The 24,724-nt window shown below is 36.9% G+C and overlaps 1 protein-coding gene and 1 non-coding gene across 6 annotated transcripts in view; both read left to right on the top strand.

Annotated features, from left to right (window-relative positions):
• Positions 1–24,724, top strand: part of LEPR (leptin receptor) — a 119,813-nt gene that overhangs the window by 25,830 nt on the left and 69,259 nt on the right. For all 5 annotated transcript variants that reach the window (XM_063654540.1, XM_054485565.2, XM_063654557.1 and 2 more), the window contains 3 exons: positions 16,089–16,148; positions 21,044–21,373; positions 22,857–22,980. In XM_063654540.1, the coding sequence (XP_063510610.1) occupies positions 16,109–16,148; positions 21,044–21,373; positions 22,857–22,980 (494 nt within the window). In that variant the 5' untranslated portion in view covers positions 16,089–16,108. The remainder of the gene's footprint in view (positions 1–16,088; positions 16,149–21,043; positions 21,374–22,856; positions 22,981–24,724) is intronic.
• Positions 22,091–22,194, top strand: LOC129024107 (small nucleolar RNA U13). The gene has a single exon (XR_008497028.1). It is a non-coding gene; the product is annotated as a small nucleolar RNA U13 (small nucleolar RNA).

Below are 24,724 nucleotides of genomic sequence, written 5' to 3'. Positions count from 1 at the left end.
GAATTGTAAGATGCTGTAAATTTAAACAATGATCCTGATGCCAGAGGTGTTAAAATATTGTGAATCTTAAAATAGAAGACATACAATACTACTCTCTTCCTTTGTATTTCTTGTAGTTCAACTAAAAATCTCACCTTCCGTTGACCCCTAGGACTTTGTTAGTAGCTATTTTCTCTGAAATCCCATAGTACTTTATTTAATGAAAGGAACTAAATAATAATTTGGGGTGAAAATAATCCATGTACATGGTTAAAAAAAACTTATTTAAGTATAAAGCAGTAGCCCTCTGCCCTACTACCTACACTAAAGGGTATAACCTGACCCTAGGAACAACTAGTTTGAACCATTTCTGGTTTTAGTCCTTCTTCCTCTAGGGCTAAATTGTATGTTTATACTGTCTGCTTTTTTTTTTTTCACTTATCATTTAAGCAGATACCATAGTAGAAGATAATTTAGCTTACTCATTTCACCTCCTTTTCTTTTTTGCTCCTCCATGTATATTAATTTTGTGAGCTCCTTTATTGGTTACATTTGTCATTTCCACCACGATATTTGTTCCATTAACTACAGACAGTTTCTCTTGAACTCCTGCTTCATGAGTTTGGGATATTTCACCCTTTCTCCTCTCACCATCTCTCCTTGTATATTATAACACCTAAATCTGACAACTGTATGGTGAGAGTATTGATAATATTTTAGGTTTAGTATTTGTTATTAAATTTTGTATTTTTATTAGTTGACCCTAAAAGTTGAAAAATTAATAAATAGCATTAAAGTTATTATGACCCTGTAAATGTTGTTTACTGCAGAATCAAGAAGTATTCTACAGTTACATTTCATTCAGTATGGCTCCTGAGCCACCCAAAGAATGTTCCTAGAATCAAAGTTAAGGGGATTCTTTCTTTCAAATGGATTATTTAATTCTAGCATTTGCTAAAAATTTGCCATATTTTCTTTTCATTCATATTTACATTGTGAATTTCTGTGAAGCTTTTTCAAATTACCTTTATTTTCTCTTATTGGGAAAGCATATGTGGGCCTTCCTGGTTTCATCCTTAATAATTTTCAACTTTTTACTTTCTTTATTTTTTTGAATGCATTTTCTTCCTTTTTTTTTGAAGTCCACTGACTCATATTCTAGTGGCTTCAATTTTGAATTATGACTTCCTTTTTCCCTGGTGTTTATTCTGTGTTTTTATTTTATTTTCAAGTTTTTTTCTGGCTTCAGGATTCTATTATGTGTCAGGTTGCCTTCCATCTCCACCTTCCTCCTTGCCATCTCCTTTTGGGGGCCATCTATACTACAGCTGCTGTCTGGACTAGTCATTTGAAAGTTTGCAGAGCCAGCAAACTTGTTTGTAACCACGATTTCCTGAATGTGTATGTTTTGGTCCTTTTTGGTTTTCTCCTCATTTTGCTGGAATACTTTATAAAGTTACTTCTGGCAAATAAATTTATACTATATAAATTTTGTAAGCCATTACATTACTAAAAGTATATTTGTTTCTCTCGGATACTTCTTTAACTGGACATAAAATTCTAAACTGAAAAGAATTTTCTATAAGTCAATTGCTGGATTGTTTTCTAGTATTCGGTGTTTTGGGATGAAACATTTGTTTTCCATTCTGTTTCTTACTCCTTTAGTGATTTTTTTCTTCTCTGGAATATTTTCTTATATTCTTTTTTTCTTTGTTGTTTGGTAATTTCTTAATTATATGTTTGGGAATGAATCTGTTTCCATTCTTCCTTCTTGGAGCCTGGTAGCCATATTTTTCACTTTGAACCCTTGTGCCTTTTATCCTGGGAAATGTGCCTTTTATCTCTGGAAACACTTGTGCCTTTTATCTCCGGGAAATTTTCTTGTATTTTTTTTGTGTGTGATTATTTTCTCCTTTCTATTCTTTTTTTCTGGAAGTACTGTTGGTTGGATTTGGGTCTCTTGGATTTATTTTTAAGTGACTTCTTTTTCTTAAACATTTATTTCCTGTGTTTTTTTTTGCCTTTGGGGGGAAATGTTAATTATGCATTTTTTTAAAACCATTGAAATTTTTTTTTTTTTGCACCATGCATGTAATTTTCAAAAGTTCTTTCTTGCTCTCATTATTCCTTTGTTACTTTATGGATCCAAAACTTTCTGAAATGTCTCTGCTGATACTCATTAAAGATTTGTTAAAGTTTTTTTTTTCTTTAATTTATCCCTGTGTCCCTCGTGGTTAGTTTCCTTTTTACTTTCTTTTTATAAAAAAAAAATTTAACACAATGCTAAAGACTTTCTTCATGTCTTTATGTCTCCATTCAGCATGGCTGTTAAGTGAAGAAACAGGAAGAATGTGACTTCTGTGCATATGGGCAGTGTTTATCAACTGATAGGCTTCATGTTAGGCACTCAATCAAAGAGCTGTCATTTATGCTAAAGGCCTGTCGCCTAAATTTCAGGGCTTTACCATACCGGTGCCAAGCTTACACGAAAAGCTCAAGTTGTTCTCAAATAACTTGTACTTTTTCCTCCTTTAACATATAAGAGTATATACTATAATTTTTAAATTGTCTTTGGCCATTTGACACCTTTGAATACTTTGCTCGTGTTTGAGGAATTTCCACTTAGTAAGCCCCTGTTTTCCCAAGCTTCCTGGCAGTCTGCATGTAGAGTGTGAAGTAGACTCCATCAGTTAGAGGCATTTGTGCCAGATTTTAGATCAGAAGTGTGGGACATGAAAGAGCAGATGAGCTCCCAGGAGCTCAGAGGTAGTAGGCATTGAGGTTTCAGTCATAACATGCAGTATCCTGGTATGGTGCAGGGCTGTCTTCTCTAGAGCAATTCTGCATGGGATTTTGGGTGTGGTCTTGGCTGTGTGCTTTTCTAGCTTGGTTCTCTGGCACTCACTGAGGTTCGGAGAGCTACCTAGTAAACTTTAATAAATTTCTTTCCTGCTTAGACTAGTCAAAGTTCATTTCAGTTGTTTATTAGTCACTCTCCTGACAGTTACATGGAGCTAGTTTAGCTGCTGTGCATTGTTTGTGAGGAGGTGAATTACATACGCAGATATTACACATGCAGACCAAAATGGCCTCTCCTTTTAGCCCCACCTCACCCTTCTGCCCTTATCATTTAGAACATCTGCAGGTTTGTTTTCTCATTGTTGACAGCCTATTCTCCAAATATCCTATGTAGTTACTTCCTTTGTTATACTTCATTAGTCTTTGCTAATTGATATGGTTTGGATATTTGTCCCCTCCAAATCTCATGTTGAAATGTAATCCCCCGTGTTGGCGGTGAGGCCTGGTGGGAGATATTTGGGTCACGGGGTGGGTCCCTCACAAATGGCTTAGTGCCCTCCCCGTGGTAATGAGTGAGTTCTTGTTCTGAGTTCATGCAAGATCTGGTTGTTAAAGGAGGCTGGCATCTTCTTCCACCCTCTCTTGCTCCCCCTTGCCATGTGATGTGCCTGCTCCCCATTCACTTTCCACCATGACTGTAAGCTTCTTGAGGCCCTCACCAGAAGCAGATGCTGGCCTCATGCTTCCTTTATAGCCACGAATCAAAATAAACCACTTTTTTTTTATAAATTACCCAGTCTCAGGTATTCCTTTTCAACAATGCAAGAATGGACTAACACACTAATGTTTTAGAAATTTGTTTTTCTCTTTTGCTGCTGATCTCTCTCTCATTCTCTCCCGTAGTGGGTTGATATTATTTACTTTACTATAATTTTCAAGGTCTCTCAGGAGGGAAAGATCAGTTTGTTCAGTTTACCATTTTTTTTTTGAGACAGCATCTCACTGTGTCACCCAGGCTAGAGTACCATGGTGCAATTTTGGCTCACTGCAATCTCTGCCTTTCAGGCTCAAGCGATTCTCATGCCTCAGCCTCTTGAGTAGCTGGGATTACAGGCGTACGCCACCATGCACGGCTAATTTTTATATTTTTAGTAGAGATGGGGTTTTTCCAGGCTGGTCTCGAACTCCTGGCCTCAAGTGATCCGCCTGCCTTGGAGTTCCAGAGTGCTGGGATTACAAGCATGAGCCACCGTGCCTGGTCCCAGTTTACCATCTTGAACCTGAAGTCCTATTGGTATTATAGTGCTTTGACATGTAAAAAAATTAATAAAATGTTATTTCTTAAAGTAAATAAATTTTAATTAATTTCTACATTTCTAGCATCACATGTGGTAGCTTGCATTTTATTGAATATCCGGTTAATATTTAAATGAGTCAATTTATGTATAGATTTTAGATTACACCGTAGGTAAGATGCCTACTCTGACTCAACTTTGTTGACTTTATGGTACCTACATCTGTGAATCATAGCTTATCCTTATGCATTTTTTAGGAATTAATATGTGACAAGATCACACAGAGTAATATCAGGAATTAAAGTACTTGAAATTATGTTTTCAAAGTGACAAATACTTATGCCAGGATGTTGGAAGATTTTTTTTTTAATTAAAAAATAATTTAAGTCTTTAACAGCTACTTGATGGGAATAACATGACCAATTTATATTCCAAGTGAATAAATAAAAGTTAACATACTTAAAATGACAATGCTACTAGAAATAGATCAGGCTATATTTATTTTGTTAAATTTTTGATACTTGAAGAAATAATGTTTTTCAGTTGCATTTAAATTAAATGTTTAAATGCTTATTTAAGTGAGAGAGAGATAGATGCTTCTCTAACAAAAAGTAAAAGCAAAAATTAGTGGCATTTGGAGCTCATTGAGTTAACTCATCAAAGCAACATTATTGTCAGAATTGCTTTTCTTACTCATAAACTTTCCTACATGCTCAGAGATTTTTTGAGATCAATGGAGCAAGTTGTAAATAATTTTATTTCTGCTCAAACACTGATTGAGACTGTTCTGTTTTATATTTAAGTAGAATTTGATAGGTAAAAATAACACAAATAATCCTTTACAATAGAAATTAAACAGTCTGATCTTCCTTTGAAAGCACAAATTGTGCTTATTCAGTAGAATATAGATTTGGATTTTTTCTTCATAGTAATAACTGAAGAGTAAGCATGATTAATATGCTTACTGTGCTGGGCATATTATGCAAATTGAATTACTGCTTGCATACCCATACATCATGGATGTATCATTTAGATCAACTGCAGATTTGTCTTTGTATACTTTATACAGATTTCTTCAAATATTTGTGTATTTCAACATAGGCTTTTTTTTCATTTCTTTCTAAATTCCTAAAGGCTGTTTTTCTTTTTAAATGTGAGAATAAATATCTACATTAATTATTTATTATATACTTTAATTGATTCAACAACTATTTATGAGTACTTACGATGTTCCAGAGAATATATTAAAATATTTGTTTTTCAAAAGTCTAATATGGATGAGAAACATTGTGCCTGTTCTTTTTTTTTTTTTAATTATACTCTAAGTTCTGTGATACATGTGCAGAATGTGCAGGTTTGTTACATAGGTATACACGTGCCATGGTGGTTTGCTGCACCCATCAACCCGTCACCTACATTAGATATTTCTCCTAGTGCTATCCCTCCCCTAGCCATTCACCCCCCGATAGACCCTGGTGTGTGATGTTCCCCTCCCTGTGTCCATGTGTTCTCATTGTTCAACTCCCACTTATGACTGAGAACATGCAGTGTTTGGTTTTCTGTTCCTGTGTTAGTTTGCTGAGAATGATGGTTTCCAGCTTCATTCATGTCCCTGCAAAAGGACATGAACTCATCCATTTTTATGACTGCATAGTATTCCATGGTGTATATGTGCCACATTTTCTTTATCCAGTCTGTCATTGATGGCCATTTGGGTTGGTTCCAAGTCTTTGCTGTTGTGAACAGTGCTGCAGTAAACATATGTGTGCATGTGTCTTTATAGTAGAATGATTTATAATCCTTTGGGTATATACCCAGTAATGGGATTGCTGGGTCAAATGGTATTTCTGGTTCTAGATCCCTGAAGAATTGTCACACTGTCTTCCACAATGGTTGAACTAATTTACGCTCCCACCAACAACGTAAAAGCGTTCCTATTTCTCCATATCCTCTCCAGCATCTGTTGTTTCCTGAATTTTTAATGATCACCGTTCTAACTGACATCAGATGGTATCTCATTGTTGTTTTGATTTGCATTTCTCTAATGACCACTGATGATGAGCTTTTTTTTCATATGTTTGTTGGACACATAAATGTCTTCTTTTGAGTAGTGTCTGTTCATATCCTTTGCCCACTTTTTGATGGGGTTGTTTTTTTCTTATAAATTTGTTTAAGTTCTTTGTGGATTCTGGATATTAGCCCTTTGTCAGATGGTTAGATTGCAAAAATTTTCCCCCATTCCGTAGGTTGCCTGTTCACTCTGATGATAGTTTCTTTTGCTGTGCAGAAGCTGAGCTGTTTAGTTTAATTATATCCCATTTGTCAATTTTGGCTTTTGTTGCCATTGCTTTTGGTGTTTTAGTCATGAAGTCTCTGCCCATGCCTATGCCCTGAATGGTATTGCCTAGGTTTTCTTCTAGGGTTTTTATGGGTTTAGGTCTTACGTTTAAGTCTTTAATCCATCTTGAGTTAATTTTTGTATAAGGTGTAAAGAAGGGGTCCAGTCTCAGTTTTCTGCATATGGCTAGCCAGCTTTCCCAACACCATTTATTAAATAGGGAATCCTTTCCCCATTGCTTGTTTTTGTTAGGATTGTCAAAGATCAGATGGTTGTAGATGTGTGGCGTTATTTCTGAGGCCTCTTTTGGTTCCATTGGCCTATATATCTGTTTTGGTACAGTACCATGCTGTCTTGGTTACTGTAGCCTTGTAGTATAGTTTGAAGTCAGTTAGTGTGATGCCTCCAGCTTTGTTCTTTTTGCTTAGGATTGTCTTGGCTGTGTAGGCTCTCTTTTGGTTCCATATGAAATTTAAAATAGTTTTTTAAATTCTTTAAAGAAAGTCAATGGTGGCTTGATGGATATAGCATTGAATCTATAAATTACTTTGGGCAGTATAGCTGTTTTCACAATATTGATTCTTCCTATCCATGTGCATGGAATGTTTTTCCATTTGTTTGTGTCCTCTCTTATTTCCTTGAGCAGTGGTTTGTAGTTCTCCTTGAAGAGGTCATTAGGTATTTTATTCTTTTTGTAGCAATTGTGAATGGGAGTTCACTCATGATCTGGTGCTCTGTTTGCCTATTATTGGTGTATAGGAATGTTTGTGATTTTTGCACATTGATTTTGTATCCTGAGACTTTGCTGAAGTTGCTTATCAGCTTAAGGAGATTTTGGGCTGAGACGATGGGGTTTTCTAAATATACAATCATGCCATCTGCAAACAGAGACAATTTGATTTCCTCTCTTCCTATTTGAATACCCTTAATTTCTTTCTCTTGCCTGATTTCCCTGGCCAGAACTTCCAATACTATGTTGAATAGGAGTGGTGAGAGAGGGCATTCTTGTCTTGTGCCAGTTTTCAAAGAGAATGCTTCCAGCTTTTGCCCATTCAGAATGATATTGGCTATGGGTCATAAATAGCTCTTATTATTTTTAGATATGTTCCATCAATACCTAGTTTATTGAGAGTTTTTAGCATGAAGCGGTGTTGAATATTATCAAAGGCCTTTTCTGCATCTATTGAGATAATCATGTGGTTTTTGTCATTGGTTCTGTTTATGTGATGGATTACGTTTATTGATTTGTGTATGTTGAAGCAGCCTTGCATCCTAGAGATGAAGCCGACTTCATTGTGGTGGATGAGCTTTTTGATGTGCTGCTGGATTCTTTTTGCCAGTATTTTATTGAGCATCCTTGCATCAATGTTCATCAGGGATATTGGCCTGAAATTTTCTTTTTCTGTGTGTCTATGCCAGGTTTTGGTATCAGGATGATGCGGGCCTCATAAATGAGTTATGGAGGAATCCCTCTTTTTCTGTTGTTTAGAATAATTTCAGAAGGAATGGTACCAGCTCCTCTTTGTACCTCTGGTGGAATTAGGCTGTGAATCTGTCTGGTCCTGAGCCTTTTTTGGTTGGTAGGCTATTAATTACTGGCTCAATTTCAGACCCTGTTTTTGGTCTATTCAGGGATTTGACTTCTTCCTAGTCTTGGGAGGTGTATGGGTCTGGGAATTTATCCATTTCTTCTAGATTTTCCAGTCTATTGGCATAGAGGTGTTTATAGTATTTTCTGGTGGTAGTTTGTATTTCTGTGGGATCAGTGGTGATATCCCCTTTATCATTTTTTATTGTGTCTATTTGATTCTTCTCTCTTTTCTTCTTTGTTAGTCTGGCTAGTGGTCTATTTTGTTGATCTTTTCAAAAAAACAGCTCCTGGATTCATTGGGTTTTTGAAGGGTTTTTCATGTCTCTATCTCCTTCAGTTCTGCCCTGATCTTAGTTATTTCTTGTCTTCTGCTAGCTTTTGAATTTGTCTGCTCTTGCTTCTCTAGTTCTTTTAATTGTGATGATAGGGTGTCGATTTTAGATCTTTCCTGCTTTCTCTTGTGGGCATTTAGTGCTATAAATTTCCCTCTAAACACCGCTTTATATGTGTCCCAGAGATTCTGGTACATTGTGTCTTTGTTCTCATTGGTTTCAAAGAACATCTTTATTTCTCCGTTAATTTCATTATTTACCCAGTAGTCATTCAGGAGCAGGTTGTTCAGTTTCCATGTAGTTGTGCAGGTTTGAGTGAGTTTCTTAATCCTCAGTTATAATTTGATTACACTGTGGTCTGAGAGACGGTTTGTTATGATTTCTGTTCTTTTGCATTTGCTGAGGAGTGTTTTACTTCCAATTATGTGGTCAATTTTAGAATAAGCGTGATGTGGTGCTGAGAAGAATGTGTATTCTGTTGATTTGGGGTGGAGAGTTCTATAGATGCCTATTAGGTCTGCTTGGTCCAGAGCTGAGTTCAAGTCGTGAATATCCTTGTTAATTTTCTTTCTTGTTGATCTGTCTAATATTGACAGTGGGGTGCTAAAGTCTCCCGCTATTATCGTGTGGCAGTCTAAGTCTCTTTGTAGGTCTTTAAGAACTTGCTTTATGAGTCTGGGTGCTCCTGTATTGGGTGCATATATTTAGGATAGTTAGCTCTTCTTGTTGCATTGATCCCTTTACCATTATGTAATGCCCTTCTTTGTCTTTTTTGGTCTTTGTTGGTTTAAAGTCTGTTTTATCAGAGACTAGGATTGCAACCCCTGCTTTTTTTTTTGCTTTCCATTTGCTTGATAAATATTCCTCCATTCCTTTATTTTGAGCCTATGTGTCTTTGCATGTGAGACTGGTCTCCTGAATATAGCACACTGATGGGTCGTGACTCTTTTTCCAATTTGGCAGTCTGTGTCTTTTAATTGGGGCATTTAGCCCATTTACATTTAAGGTTAATATTGTTATGTGTGAATTTGATCCTGTCGTTATGATGCTAGCTGGTTGTTTTGCCCATTAGTTGATACAGTTTCTTCATAGTGTTGATGGTCTTTACAATTCGGTATGTTTTTGCAGTGGCTGGTACTGGTTTTTCCTTTCCATGTTTAGTGCTTCCTTCAGGAGCTCTTTTAAGGCAGGCTTGGTGGTGACAGAATCTCTCAGCATTTGCTTGTCTGTAAAGGATTTTATTTCTCCTTCACTTACGAAGCTTAGTGTGGCTGGATATGAAATCCTGGGTTGAAAATTCTTTTCTTTAAGAATGTTGAATATTGGCCCCCATTCTCTTCTGGCTTGTAGGGTTTCTGCAGACAGATCCACTGTTAGTCTGATGGGCTTCCCATTGTGGGTAACTCGACCTTTCTCTCTGGCTGCCCTTGACATTTTTTCCTTCATTTCAACTTTGGTGAATTTGATGATTATGTGTCTTCAGGTTGCTCTTCTCGAGGAGTATCTTTGTGGTGTTCTCGTATTTCTTGAATTTGAATGTTGGCCTGTCTTGCTAGGTTGGGGAAGTTCTCCTGGATAATATCCTGAAGAGTGTTTTCCAACTTGGTTCTGTTCTCCCCATCACTTTCAGGTACACCAATCAAACATAGGTTTGGTCTTTTTACATAGTCCCATATTTCTTGGAGGCTTAGTTCATTTCTTTGCATTCTTTTTTTTTAATCTTGTCTTCATGTTTTATTTCATTAAGTTGATCTTCAATCTCTGATATCCTTTCTTCTGCTTGTTCAATTTGGCTATTGATACTTGTGTATGCTTTACAAAGTTCTCATGCTGTGTTTTTCAGCTCCATCAGGTCATTTATGTTCTTCTATGAACTGGTTTTTCTAGTTCGCAATTCCTTTAACCTTTTTTCAACGTTCTTAGCTTCCTTGCATTGGGTTAGAACATGCTCCTTTAGCTCAGAGGAGTTTGTTATTACCCATCTTCTGAAGCCTACTTCTGTCAATTCATCAAACTCATTCTGTGTCCAGTTTTGTTCCCTTCCTGGTGAGGAGTTGTGATCCTTTAAATGAGAAGCGGTATTCTGGTTTTTGGAATTTTAAGCCTCTTTGTGCTGGTTTTTCCTCATCTTCATGGATTTATCTACCTTTGGTCTTTGATGTTGGTGACCTTTGAATGGGGTTTTTCTGTGGAATCCTTTTTGCTGATGTTGATGCTATTCCTTTCTGTTTGTTAATTTTCCTTCTACCAGTCAGGCCCTTCTGCTGCAGGTCTGATGGAGTTTGCTTGAGGTCCACTCCAGACCCTGTTTGCCTGGGTATCACCAGCGGAGGCTGCAGACCAGCAAAGATTCCTGCCTGTTCCTTTCTCTGGAAGCTTCGTCCCAGAGGGGTACCCACCAGATGCCAGCTGGAGCTCTCCTGTATGAGGTGTCTGTTGACCCCTGCTGGGAGGTGTCTCTCAGTAAAGAGGCAGGGTGGTTAGGGACCCATTTGAGGAGGCAGTCTGTCCTTTAGTAAAGCTGGAGCGCTGTGCTGGGGGATCCACTGCTCTCTTCAGAGCCATCAGGCAGGAATGTTTAAGTCTGCTGAAGCTGTGCCCACAGCCACATTCTTCCCCCAGGGAGAATGCTGTGTCCCAGGGAGATGGGAGTTTTATCTATAAGCCCCTGACTGGGGCTGCTGCCTTTCTTTCAGAGATGCCCTGCCCAGAGAGGAGGAATCTAGAGAGACAGTCTGGCTACAGAGGCTTTGTGTGCAGCAGTGGGCTCCACCCAGTTCAAACTTCCCTGAGACCTTGTTTACACTGTGAGGGGAAAACTGCCTATTCAAGCCTCAGTAATGACGGACATTCCTCTCCCCGCCAAGCTTGAGTGTCCCAGGTCGATTTCTGCTGTGCTGGCAGGGAGAATTTCAAGCCAGTGGATCTTAGCTTGCTGGGCTCCATGGGGGTGGGATCCGCTGAGCTAGACCACTTGGCTCCCTGGCTTCAGCCTCCTTTCCAGGGAAGTGAACGGTTCTGTCTTGCTGGCATTCCAGGCACTGCTGGGGTATGAAAAAAAAAACTCCTGCAACTAGTTTGGTGTCTGCCCAAATGGCTGCCCACTTTTGTGCTTGAAACCCAGGGCCCTGGTGGTGTAGGCACCCGAGGGAATCTGCTGGTCTGTGGGTTGGGAAGGCCATGGGAAAAGCATAATATCTGGGCCAGAGTGTACTGTCCCTCACGGCACAGTCCCTCATGGCTTCCCTTGGCTAGAGGAGGGAGTTTCTTGATCCCTTGCACTTCCTGGATGAGCCGATGCCCCATCCTGCTTCAGCTCACCCTCTGTGGGCTGTACCCACTGTCTAACCAGTAGGAATGAGATGAGCCGGGTACCTCAGTTGTTGGAAATGCAGAAATCACCTGCCTCCTGCGTTGATCTCCCTGGGAGCTGCAGACCAGAGCTGTTCCTATTCGGCCATCTTGCCAGCCACCCCCAGCTGTTCTTTTTTTGTGTTCTTGCTAAATTCATTTTATTGAGCATAGCAATAGCATGTTCTCACATAAGAAGCTGACTAACAGAATGCACAGCATATAAACAATGTGCTATTTGTATAGAAATAATTTGTCAACTTCAGCAATCAGTTTGAGACCCACATATTACCTGGAAAAATGGTTCTCCTACAGAATCTGATTCAGAGGAAAGAGTCATGTGGTGCGGTGACTTGAAAGAGCTGTGGTGAATAATTGAATTCTAAGAATGGCCACAGTAGACTTCTCTGTTAATATTTCTGAAAAGTAGGGTTATGGAGCACATATTATTAAACTGTTATTTTTAATAGACATCTTATACTTGTATCTGGTCTGTAAGACCAGTCATATTACTGTACATTTTTCAATTAGTTTACTTTGGAAGTGGGTACAGGGGCCTACACTGCTCAAATCTGTAATTTATAATTACCTTATGATAATTTATTATGGCTATGATGGGAATTTGCTTATTTTTCTATGAAAAATGTTTTCAAGCTATACTTGTTTCTGCCATGATAGTTAGAGAACTTTTGCAACATTCATTTTTGTTGTGAGAGTAGAGCCACAATGATTTTCTAATGAGAATTGATTAAGCCCTTTCCTTACCCTAGCCCAGTTCTAAGTATTGTCAGTGGTGATTGGGTAGGGGGTAGTCTGTTTGGCGTGTTTCCATGTCATGTGAGGATGTCAACCCTACCGTCTTTTGTGAATGACTGCTAAGGCACATTACTCCTTTTAACTGTCAACAGAGAGTGACTACTACTGTGGTCTGAATGTTTGTGCCACCACAGAATTCGTATGTTGAAACCTAATCACCAATGCAATAGCATTAAGAGGTGGGGCCTTTAGGAGGTTATTAGGTCGTGAGGGTGGAGCCCTCATGAATGGGATTAGTGCCCTTATAAAAGAGGCTGCAGGGGAGCTTGTTCACCCCTTCTGCCATGTGAAGACATGGCAAGAAGGCACTATCTATGAGAAGTAGTCCTTCACCAGAGATTGAATCTGCTGGCATGTTGATCTTGGACTTTCCAGCCTCCAGAATTGTGAGCAATACATTTCCATTGTTTACAAGCCACTGAGTTTGTGGTATTTTGTTATAGCAGCCCAAATGAATGAAGAAAACTGCATTCCAGGGGAATGTTAGGCAGTATTGTCTCAACTCTTCTTAGTGTGATGTCTGTGACTGGCTCAGTTCATGCAGCTCTTCTTGTGGAATGTGCATTACATTTATTTATCTATATCAGGAATTCTTAATCCTGGATAAGTTTCAAGGGATTGCTAACCCCTTGAAATTATAGCCCTAATTTTACTTGTATGTGCTTCCTTGTGGCGTTGATACACTTCTTTCGCTAAATTCTCAGTAAGGTCCATGTTCCAAAAAATTGAACCATTTTGAAATCCTTCTTGCTATTATGACAGATTCTCAAAGAGCTGTATCTGGATGATAGGAGAATGCCTCTTTGAAGATTGCTTTTGTGCATGTTGGCATGGGGGAGGTGCTAAAATTTCAGATGGGATGGCCAGGGCAGGCTCCTTTAGAAGGTGAGTTGAGTGGTGGGGAGAGCAGTGGATGATGAGTGGGATCTGGGACCTTGTAGTCCTGCTCAGGACTTGGACTTTTACTCCAAGTGACAGGAGAGGGCTGTAGTGCTTTGAGAAAGAGAGACATGATCTGGTCAATGTGTTAATAAGATCACTGTGACTACTGTGTTAGAGAGACCTGATCTGATCTGTGTTAAGAAGAGCACTTTAACTGCTATGTTGATAACTGACTGAATTGGGGAGCAAGGGCAGAAGTAGAGAGCCTCTTCTGATAGTTCCAGGAAGAGATAATTGTGGCTTAGAACAGGGTATTGGTAGTGGAGAGGGTGACAAATAATTAAATTTTGAAATTGCTTTGAAACTCTGGTATTATTAGGATGTTCATGAGGATGTTAGCTGTTATCTTATAAAATTAATAAAAATTTTATACTATTCTTAGTGTTAGGATTATTTGTACTCTTCTCCTAAACTGTTCATTTCATTTTAACTACTCAGAATTTATAATTGAACAATACGACCATAAGAAAAGTTAGAACAAATTAATGGTTCATCCTTAGGAAGTGTCTTCATATTAATGGTGTTTGGTGTATTAGGCTTATTTTGGTCATCCTATCTTTAATTTTCCCTTTGCTTCATTCTTTTTTCACCAATTTAAAAAATTTCTGTCACTTTTTCTGTCTTTTATTTGGACAGAGTCTCACTTTGTCATTCAGGCTGGAGTGCAGTGGTGCGATCTCAGCTCACCGCAAGCTTCACCTCCTGGGTTCAAGCAATTCTCTTGCTTCAGCCTCCCAAGTAGCTGGGATTACAGGCACACGCCACCACACCCAGCTACTTTTTGTATTTTTAGTAGAGACAGTGTTTCACTATGTTGGCCAGACTGGTCTTGAACTCCCGACCTCAAGTGATCCACCCGCCTTGGCCTCCCAAAGTGCTGGGATTGCAGGTGTGAGCCACTGCGCCCAGCCTCTTTTTCTGTATTATTTGTCTTTTAAAAAACTTCTTTATATTCCTTTTTGTACAGTTTAGGGTGCATCTCTCATCAAATCTATGTCAGATACCACCTTTCACTGTCTCTTCAAGGTTGCGTCTATGTCCTTTTTACACTTGTGATTGTTTCTCTGTTATTTAAGAATGAAACCTGATTGCAAGAATCCAAACCATCAGAATAGTTTGTGTTTTGCATGGAACATTAAATAAAGAAGTGGTTGTTTTATGTAAGGAAAACTGCTGATCTATTTGATCACTTAACTGAGGAGACCAGGTGAGTTAAAAGCGAGCCAAATCAATTGTTGAACTGAATTACTAGTTGCTAGTAAGTTTCATCAAAGCAATCCAGTGATATGCTGTATCTGTGACACATCTTGACTATAAAACTTGCCCTTGAGTTTATTTTATGAGAACATTTTATATCAAGAACAGGTAGCATAAAAAGCAGGGAGGAATTTGTACTCACTTAATATAATTAAATCATGAGGGTTCTAAACAGTGTACTGATTTCTAGAAATCCTAAAGAACCATTGTGATATCAGTGTATAAAGAACAAAAATTCTGATGACAAACTTGTAGTCTGAAAAACAAATTTACTGGACTACCCACTGTTTATACTCATTTATTTTCTTCCTGATAGTAAGTTGTAAAATAAATAAACACTTTTTTCCATTTACTTATCATGTGGTGCCAATTCTCACTTATCATATGGTGCCAATTCTCAGATATGAGTCATGAGACATGTTTCTCACTTAATGTTTTACACTAGTCTTTGTGGTAAAGTGTGGTTTCCATTTTAAATTACATCTCTCAGAATAATAGGCAGCTCTGAAAGGGGTTGTAGAGACCATCTAACAGTCTGATTTGTAGATGAGGAACCTGAGGTCTAGAGTGTTGAAAACCCAAGTCCCACAGCTGATTACCAGAAGAGCTTAGCCTGGCACCCAACACTCCTGACACCTAATTCAGGTAGGTTTTCATCCAAAGTCCAAGCCAAATATATTAAAATTATACTACTATTTGGATTTATGACATAGTAGTACAAATAATCATATTTGTGATACTCCAAATTGAGTGGAACTCATGGGAAATCTTGTCTCTGAAGTCAGACTTCATTTGGGTATATTAAGCCACCAGACTTTTAATTATTCTAACTCTCCAATATTACCTCATCTGCAAATGAACAATAGGTTTCCAAAGGTCTACTGGTAAAATTTCTCCTCTTTATTGGAAATAAATAGGCAGTCGTTACCTATGCAATAATTATTTGGCCTTACAATATCATAGTAAAGATGAAAACTTTAGAAAACAGGGAAATTTTAAGACCTGAGCATGAAAAAAATTGAAGATGGTGATATTAATGATGTTAAATTAGCTGTTACATATTTAATCAACATTGTGAGCTCTTGCATTTAGTTAAAATTTCAGTCTTATCCTGTGATACCCGTCCTGGTTTGTTATGGCATAAAGGAGCATTCAGTTTAAATTTTTTCGACTTGTATTTTTAATGATGTAAGATAGGATGCGTAAAGGAATAAATATATAGCATAATTTTATGTGAGATATTTCTCAGATATTGATCTAGAATATCACATTATTAAAACTTAGAGACTTATCTATAATCCCTTTCCTTTTATGTTTTCCACAGACAACTTATATGCATGTGTTTTTGTTTGTGTGTGTGTTTTAATTTTAGATTTACTCTTTTCCAGGTGTACTTCTCTGAAGCAAGATGATTTGTCAAAAGTTCTGTGTGGTTTTGTTACATTGGGGTAAGTTATTTGCTCATTTGCTGTTTTAATGCCCTTAAACACGGTAGAGATTTTGCCTTTAGAGATGCTGTTTTATTTATTAACTAGCAGAATTTCCTATTTCTAGTTAGGAATTCTCATACATGCTTACGATTAAAAATGCAAACCATAGTATAAGTGTATAAGTGTGAAAATGAAAACCTTTGCCAACCTCCTAAAGACAACCTGATGGTGTATCCTTCCAGAATTCTCACACACACACACATATACACAGACACACTCATATCTATAGCTGCAAAAATAGCACTGGTCTATACATGTTGTTCTGGATGTTTATTTTTCAGTTTAACAGGTTTCCAATTTATCAAGATGGCTTTTTATCTTTATCAGTATTTACTGGGATACTTATTAGTTTAATGGTTGCATGACAATGCACTGTATGAATATATATAAAATTATTAGTCTATTTGACCAATTCCTGATTGATAGACATTTCTTTTTCTGTAACAAATAATACTGCATTGAAACTTTGTATGTCTTTGTATATTTGGAAAAATATTTCTGTAGATTAATTCTTTTCTTTTTTTTTTTGAGACGCAGTCTTGCTCTGCCACCAGACTGGAGTGCAGTGGCATGATCTCGGCTCACTGCAACCTCTGTCTCCTGGGTTCAAGCGATTCTCCTGCCTCAGCCTCTCGAGTAGCTGGGACTACAGGCATGCGCCAACATGCCCAGATAATTTTTGTATTTTTAGTAGAGACGGGGTTTCACCATGTTGAACAGATGGTCTTAATCTCTTGACCTCGTGATCTGCCCGCCTCGGCCTCCCAAAGTGCTGGGATTACAGGCGTGAGCCACCGTGCCCAGCCGATACATTGCCAATAAGTTTTGAGCATACTGTTCTCACGTGTTTCTTACCACATTCTGGTGACATCCTGATTTTCTTAAACCAGATCATCTAAGTTAGATTGTGTTCCAAGTTTTTGAAATTAGAGTATCTTTAAAAAAACCGATGTGATTTGGCAATTGTTTATCTAGCTTTCTTTAACAAAACTTATGTTGTGGCAACTTTATCTGGCAGCTGTTACCTGTGTGTCAACTGGTTCTGAGCATCTCCTTGGCTACCCCAATCTAAAGGGGCTCTTCTAAGCTTCCCTACAGGTCTTCCTTGTTGTACATACTTCTCTTTCATTCCAGAAAATAACCTGGATAGCTCCACTGTTACAGATTTCCAAAAAATTATGCCACAAGGGACTATCAAAGAGAAATAACTCATTCTCTTTTTATATTCTCTAATTTTATTAGATATATTTAAGGGAACTATTCATTCTCTTTTATAATTCTCTATTAATTTTCGTTAGACTCTAGTGTTTTACATTGACTTTCTAGAAGGTTTGTGGTTTGATCAAGTTTGTGAATCAAAAGAATTCCTGGGGTATTGTTACCTAATAAGATATGCTTTCAGATGAAAATTCTAGACCATCTTTAGAGTTTAGGATTCATTTGGAGGGAAAGAAATGTCATTTGCAACGTTGCATGTGGATAAAATGACTCATCTTTTAATTTTACTGCATCAATAGTTGCTATGCTTTTAAAGTTCATCATTACATTTTACATTTAAATACTTCTGTGAGGATTTTAGGCTAATTCATTTCAAGCAACTGAATCCTCTATGTAGACCTAGAATATATAATGCTGTAAATTAGTAATATTACATATTCTTGATTTTGTAAACCTCCTCCCTCAAAAAACTATTCTGTTTTCTTTGAGGTGTTCTGATTTTAGAAACATATGTTAGAAGGAGTGAAGTCCAAAGGAACACAATTGTAATATGGATTTACTTTTGGTAATGTTGTGATAACTAATTGTTATCAGTATGGCCGTAGTCACATTTGTCACATTAATCACTTTGGCCTCAATTTTTGCATCTATACATATTTATATTAATTTATAGCTATAGAAATCTTTAGAAACCAAACTATTAACAGTCATTACCTATGTATCGTTTGAATATTTTCACTGATAATTGCTTTTGTAATGAAAAAACACATTTGTGAATTTATTAAAAATTTTATTTTCTTACATTTTTAAATAGCCTTTATTTTTTAGAGCAGTTTTAAGTTCACAGCAAAATTGAGAGGAAGGTACAGAGATTTTCCATAGACTCCCTGCCCCACACATTTATAACCCCCCATTATCAACTATCCACCCTCAGAGTGGTACATTTGTCACAATTGATGAACCCATATTGACATGTTATTGTCACTCAAAGTCCATAGTTTACATTATAGTTCACTCTTGGTGTTGTATATTGTATGAATGTTGACAGATGTACGTATAGTGACCTTTATCTGCCGCTGTAGAATCATACAGAAGAATTTCACTGCCCTACCCATCCTTTGTGGCCTGCCTATTCCTCCCTCCTTCTTACCTAACTCCTGGGAACCGCCAATCTTTTTACTGTTCCCATAGTTGTGCCTTTTATAGAATGTCATAATGTCATATAGTTGGAATAACATAGTATGTAGTCTTTTCATATTGGTTTCTTTCACTTAGTAATATGCATTTATGTTTCCTCCATGTCTTTTTTTTCCTCTTTAAATTTTTATTTTTTTAGATTCAGAGGTTACAAGTATGGTTTTGTTACATGGATATATTGCATAGTGTGTACATCACCTGAATAGTGAACATTGTGCACAATACTACTTATAAGTGAGAACATGTGGTATTTGATTTTCTGTTTCTGTGTTATTTCACTTAGGATAATGGTCTTTAGCTCCATCCATGTTGTTGCAAAGTACACGATTTTATTCTTTTTTATGGCTGCATAGTATTCCATGGTGTGTGTGTGTGTGTGTGTGTGTGTGTGTGTGTGTGTGTGTGTGTGTATGTGCATGTGTGTGAATATGCCACATTTTTTTAATCCAGTCATTCATTGAGGGACACTTAGGTTGATTCCATGACTTTGCTATTGTGAATAGTGCTGTGACAAACATATGAGCGCAGGTGTCTTTTTGTTATAATGATTTCTTTTCCTTTGAGTAGATACTTAGTAGTGGGATTGCTGGATTGGATGATAATTATACTTTTAGTTCTTCGAGAAATCTACACATTGTTTTCCATAGAGGTTGTACTAATTTACATTGGCACCGACAGTGAATAAGCATTTTCTTTTCTCTGCATCCTCACCAACATCTATTATTTTTTGACTTTTTAATAATGGCCATTCCTACTGGTATAAGATGGTATCTTATTGTAGTTTTAATTTGCATTTTTCTGATGATTAGTGATATTGGGCATTTTTTTCGTGTTCATTGGCTGCTTGTATGTCTTCTTTTGAGAAATGTCTCTTCATTTCTTTTGCCTTCTGTTTAATGGGATTATTTGTTTTTTTCTTGTTGAGTTGTTTGAGTTCCTTCTAAATTCTGGATATTAGTCCTTTGTTGGATGCATAGTTCTGGAAGAGTGCTGGAACCTCCATGTCTTTTCGTGATTTGATATCTCATTTCTTTTTAGCCCTGAATAATATTTAACTGTCTGGATGTACCACAATTTACCCATTCACCTACTGATGAACATCATGGTTACTTCTATTTCCTTACATTATTAAATTTGCCATAACTCTTCAAAATTCTCATTTCATGAAAATCCATACAAGATTCTCAGAATTCCTATTCTGCATTAGTGTCTATATAAGCTAACACAATTGTTGCATCATTTGGGTAACTTATTGAAAAAACAATTATGGAGAATTATTTTATTTTCAAACAAATATTTAAAAATTTTAACAATTTTTAAATTTTTAAATATTAAAAATTACAATTTTTAAATACAATTATTAAAAATAAATTTTTAAAATTTTAAAATAATTTAAAAATATTAAACAAATATTTAAAAATAAGTTTGGCTGGGCGCAGTGGCTCATGCCTGTAATCCCAGCACTTTGGGAGGCCAAGGCGGGCGGATCACCTGAGGTCAGGAGTTCGAGACCAGCCTGGCCAACATGGCAAAACCCCGTCTCTACTAAAAGTACAAAAATTAACTGGGTGTGGTGGCAGGCGCCTGTAATCCCAGCTACTCAGGAGGCTGAGGCAGGAAATGGAGGCTGCAGTGAGCCGAGATCATGCCACTTTACTCCAGCCTGAGCAACAAGAGCGAAACTCCCATCTTAAAAAAAAAAAAAAAGGTTTAACTTTTACAGATTTTTTGGTACTGGATTATATAATTGTTCTTAATTTTTATGTTTAAAAGTGATAATTTAATCAGCAGTGGGCATTTCCCATAAGAAGTCTATTCTTTTGCATCACTTTTTGTGTAATGTACTAAGGGCATGTCTTATATGATGATGTTTTGTATTTGGAGGATCATGGGAAAATTCAGGAGATCATCAAGCTATCATCATGTTGAAGACGAATTCTTTCTAAAAGTGCTCAGCGAAAGCAGTGTTAATATTTTGGTGTTACTCTCTTAAATACATATTAAAATAGCACTTTAATGTTTGTTTATATAATTGCACATACAGATATTTATTTATCATTTATACTGGATATTATATTTATCATTTATAATGGAAGCTAGAATAATATGCTTTAGAAAGGAAAAATAAAATATTCAGTGTTTGTTTCCTTTTATTAAAACATAAATATAAAATGTCAGCTTAAAGAGAAAACATGAAGTGTGAGTTTTCAAAAAGAAAAGAGATGTCAGAAAGTGGAGTAATTTCTACAAATGAATGCATCCTCTTGAATATAACACATTGTACAATGGAAGCACGAAGTTATTCATTAGGCACTCACTGAAGACCTAGAAAGTTAAATAATTATTGAACACTACATGGTTTAATCTCGGATACTTTCTATTCATGTGTTAGTCAAAATGATTACTTTTTTCTATATGTCTTTTTAATATCCTAACAGAATTTATTTATGTGATAACTGCATTTAACTTGTCATATCCAATTACTCCTTGGAGATTTAAGTTGTCTTGCATGCCACCAAATTCAACCTATGACTACTTCCTTTTGCCTGCTGGACTCTCAAAGAATACTTCAAATTCGAATGGACATTATGAGACAGCTGCTGAACCTAAGTTTAATTCAAGTGGTACTCACTTTTCTAACTTATCCAAAACAACTTACCACTGTTGCTTTCGGAGTGAGCAAGATAGAAACTGCTCCTTATGTGCAGACAACATTGAAGGAAAGACATTTGTTTCAACAGTAGATTCTTTAGTTTTTCAACAAATAGGTAAGCATTAGCTATTTTTTTAATGTATTGAACAATGTGTTTTAATTCTTTGATACCTGTATGAAATAGATGTCTTATGGCTATGATTTTAACATACATAATCATTTTTATATTGATAATAAAATTAGGATTCATTATGTGAACAAACTAATAAATAATTCCCAAATTATCTTGTATCCCATAAAAATATAATGAGAGAACTATTTTACTTTTAAGTACATTCCTTGTAGTCTTCTAAATTTGCTTTGAAATAGAAAAACACTCCTTATTTTTGTTAAATATATAAAATATCAAATGACTGATAATATTGTTGAATTGGTTAAATTTTAAAATATTCATGAATAATAATATTTCTTCAGGCAAGGAATATCTCTGAAAGAGTATACATTTTAAACATGGGTTTTTCAGAAAGAATAGCTAATGGATGCTGGGCTTAACACCTAGGCGATGTGATGATCTGTGTAGCAAACTGCTATGGTACACGTTTACCTATTTAACTAACTTGCACATCCTGCACATGTACCCCTGAACTAAAAATAAAAGTTGGAAAAACAAAAAAAGAAAAGAAAAAAATTCTTTTTTTTTGTTTAAGTATAAAAATTCTGCATCTGGAAATATAAACAACAAAATTATCCCAAGTCTTTTAGAAAAGCTAGGAAGAGTGGAGTCAATTGACTCATCCATGTAGAGAGACCTCCAGTATGAAAATTCAGGCATATCTTTTCCTCTCTCAAAAGCGTGATGACTGGGTTTTCACATGTATGAGTGAGATGTGCCTCCCTCAGACCTTGTTATGATGTTGGCACATTACCTGTCTAATGTTAAAAAAAAAAAAAAAAGGCTGGGCACAGTGGCTTAAATGCCTGTAATCCTAGCATTTAGGAAGCCTAAGCGGGCGGATCACTTGAGCTCAGGAGTTAGAGACTAGCCTGGGCAACATAATAAAACCCCATCTCTACTAAAAATACAAAAAAAAAAAAAAAAATTAACTGGGCATGGTGGTGCGTGCCTCTAGTCCCATCTACTTAGGAGACTGAGGTGGGAAGATTGCTTGAGAGATGGAGGCTGCAGTGAGCCATGATCACATGATCATGCCACTGCACTCCAGCCTGGGTGACAGTGTGAGACCCCATCTCAAAAAAAAAAAAAAAAAAAAAAAAAAAAGGAAAGAAAAAGAAAAGTGAGAACTGAGCTAGATGGGTTTTGAGCTCTTTTGTCCTATTTAAGTGGTTTGAAATTAAAGAAAATTTGAGAAGCAATAATTGAATTTAATTCTATTACTTTAGAAAAAAGGAAACTGAGGGCCAAAGGGACTAAGTGGTGGGCAAATGCATGCCCCTAGTTAAAGCTTGTTCTTTTTCTCTCAGAATAGGCAATGGAAGTTGTATCAGAACACTGGTAAATTTGATTTAGCTCTTCTCTTTCACTGAGTTGTTCAGATGGTTTTTGAGATTTCATGTAGTTGTTTTTTTTTTAAATTCAGGTGCAAACTGGAACATACAGTGCTGGCTAAAAGGAGACTTAAAATTATTCATCTGTTATGTGGAGTCATTATTTAAGAATCCATTCAAGAATTATAACTATAAGGTCCATCTTTTATATGTTCTGTAAGTACCAAATAATTAATTTGGACATTTCTACTGCACAATTTTTTTTAAAAGAGCTTTCTTATACGGAAGTAGATTATAAACCTCTTGCATCCCTACACTTCCTATTATATGTTTTATTTTTTAATATAGCATTCTGCTCTATTAGGTTTCCTCTTTTCTCCTCCTGTTAATTGAGGTAGCAAGACAGTCAGGTTTAGGGTCACGATTGTCAGGTCCATGAGTATACCAAATGTTCGGTTCAAGTTCAGGTTCTAGCTCATGCTGAGGTCCGAAGGGAGTGGGTGGATGGGCAATAGCTGAAAGAACACTCTGGGGGCCTTAAGCAGGTGAAATATGGTTTTATTCAGCAGCTCTCTATCAGCAGCTTACTCGAACTAGGTCTCTCATTAGCAGCTCTCTTATCAGCGGCTTTCTCTCACTGTCTGCTCTGTTTTGACTGCTTGGGCCAGCTACTCCTATGCACAGCTGCACAGCTGGCTCTCTCTTGCCTTCGGGATCAGCAGCTTAACTCTTTCTCTCTCTGGGCATGAACGCGAGCCATGCTGTGCCATGTTGTGCCATGCTGAGCCATGCCCTGGCTCCCCTTGTCAGAGCAAGACTGACAGCTCTGGTACTCTCTCTCTCTCTGGGTGCAAGAGTGCCTGTACAAGAGCATCTGTACAGTGTCGGCAGGGCAGTTATACCTTTTACAGACAATAGTGGCATATGGCCAAGGGATGGCCTTCCCATGTTATGGCTACATGGCTGTGATAACAGGTGGAGTTATATGCCTGTGCTCTACTCGCTGAGTCATGCAGGCCTGGACATCTGCCTTGGCCTGATTCTTGACCGAAGCACATCCATGTACCTTATACAAAGATATTGCAGATATAGGTGGGCATGTAGTCTGAAAGAAGAGTGAACTCAGTTCAGGAGTCCTAGATATTTGAGTGGAAAAGGAAAAAAGGTGTGTTTTATATTTCTTTTTCAGATGATTTTTCGTATTTGATCTCTTTATAAACTTAAAAATATGGGTGGCTAATATTTATTTGTGCTAGGAAGAGAACAAAGATATTGTTTTCAAATAGCCATATACTTATAACTCAAACAGCAAATATGTCATTAAGTTTTCTAATTGCTTCAGTGATGATATACACCATTTTTATGTCAATTTTAACTTAACATTCTTTCTCATTAATTCTTCTATTCGATGCTTAAAGTCTCGCCTCCTTCAGTTCTGCAGTTATTGAGATAATATCGTTGAGGAGCAATGTGCTAGAAACTGTCCCTATACAAATGAATAGAGACAGAAAGTAGAATGGGGCTGAGAGGAGGGGGAACTGGGGAGTTACTGTTTAATGGATATAAAGTTTCAATTTGGGAAAATGAAAAATGTTCTGGAGTTGGGGAATGGTGATGGTTGTATAATAACATGAATGTATTTCATGTCATTGTACATGTATTTCATGTACACTTAAAATGGTTGAAATGTTAAATTTTATATACATTTTATCACAGTAAAAATTTAAAAAGAAACTTAAAGACGTGTAAAAAAGGATGAATGGTTACGATCACTGTCCTTTAGGTGCTCAAAGGCTAGCAGTTGGGACCTGTATGTACAGAGTTTCAGTTTTAGTGGTTACCGATATGTATTTGGTAGGTACATAATGTCATGGGAGCCCATGATTGTTGTGAGATCTTAGATGGGGGTTATCTAGTTAAGCTGGTGAGAGAAGAGAGGAACAAAGGTTTCCTAAGGAAG

This window comes from Pongo pygmaeus, chromosome 1 (assembly GCF_028885625.2).
Source record: "Pongo pygmaeus isolate AG05252 chromosome 1, NHGRI_mPonPyg2-v2.0_pri, whole genome shotgun sequence".
Classification (NCBI taxonomy): domain Eukaryota; kingdom Metazoa; phylum Chordata; class Mammalia; order Primates; family Hominidae; genus Pongo; species Pongo pygmaeus.
Note: the sequence above shows the minus strand (reverse complement) of the source record. Positions and strands in the feature narration are given on the sequence as shown.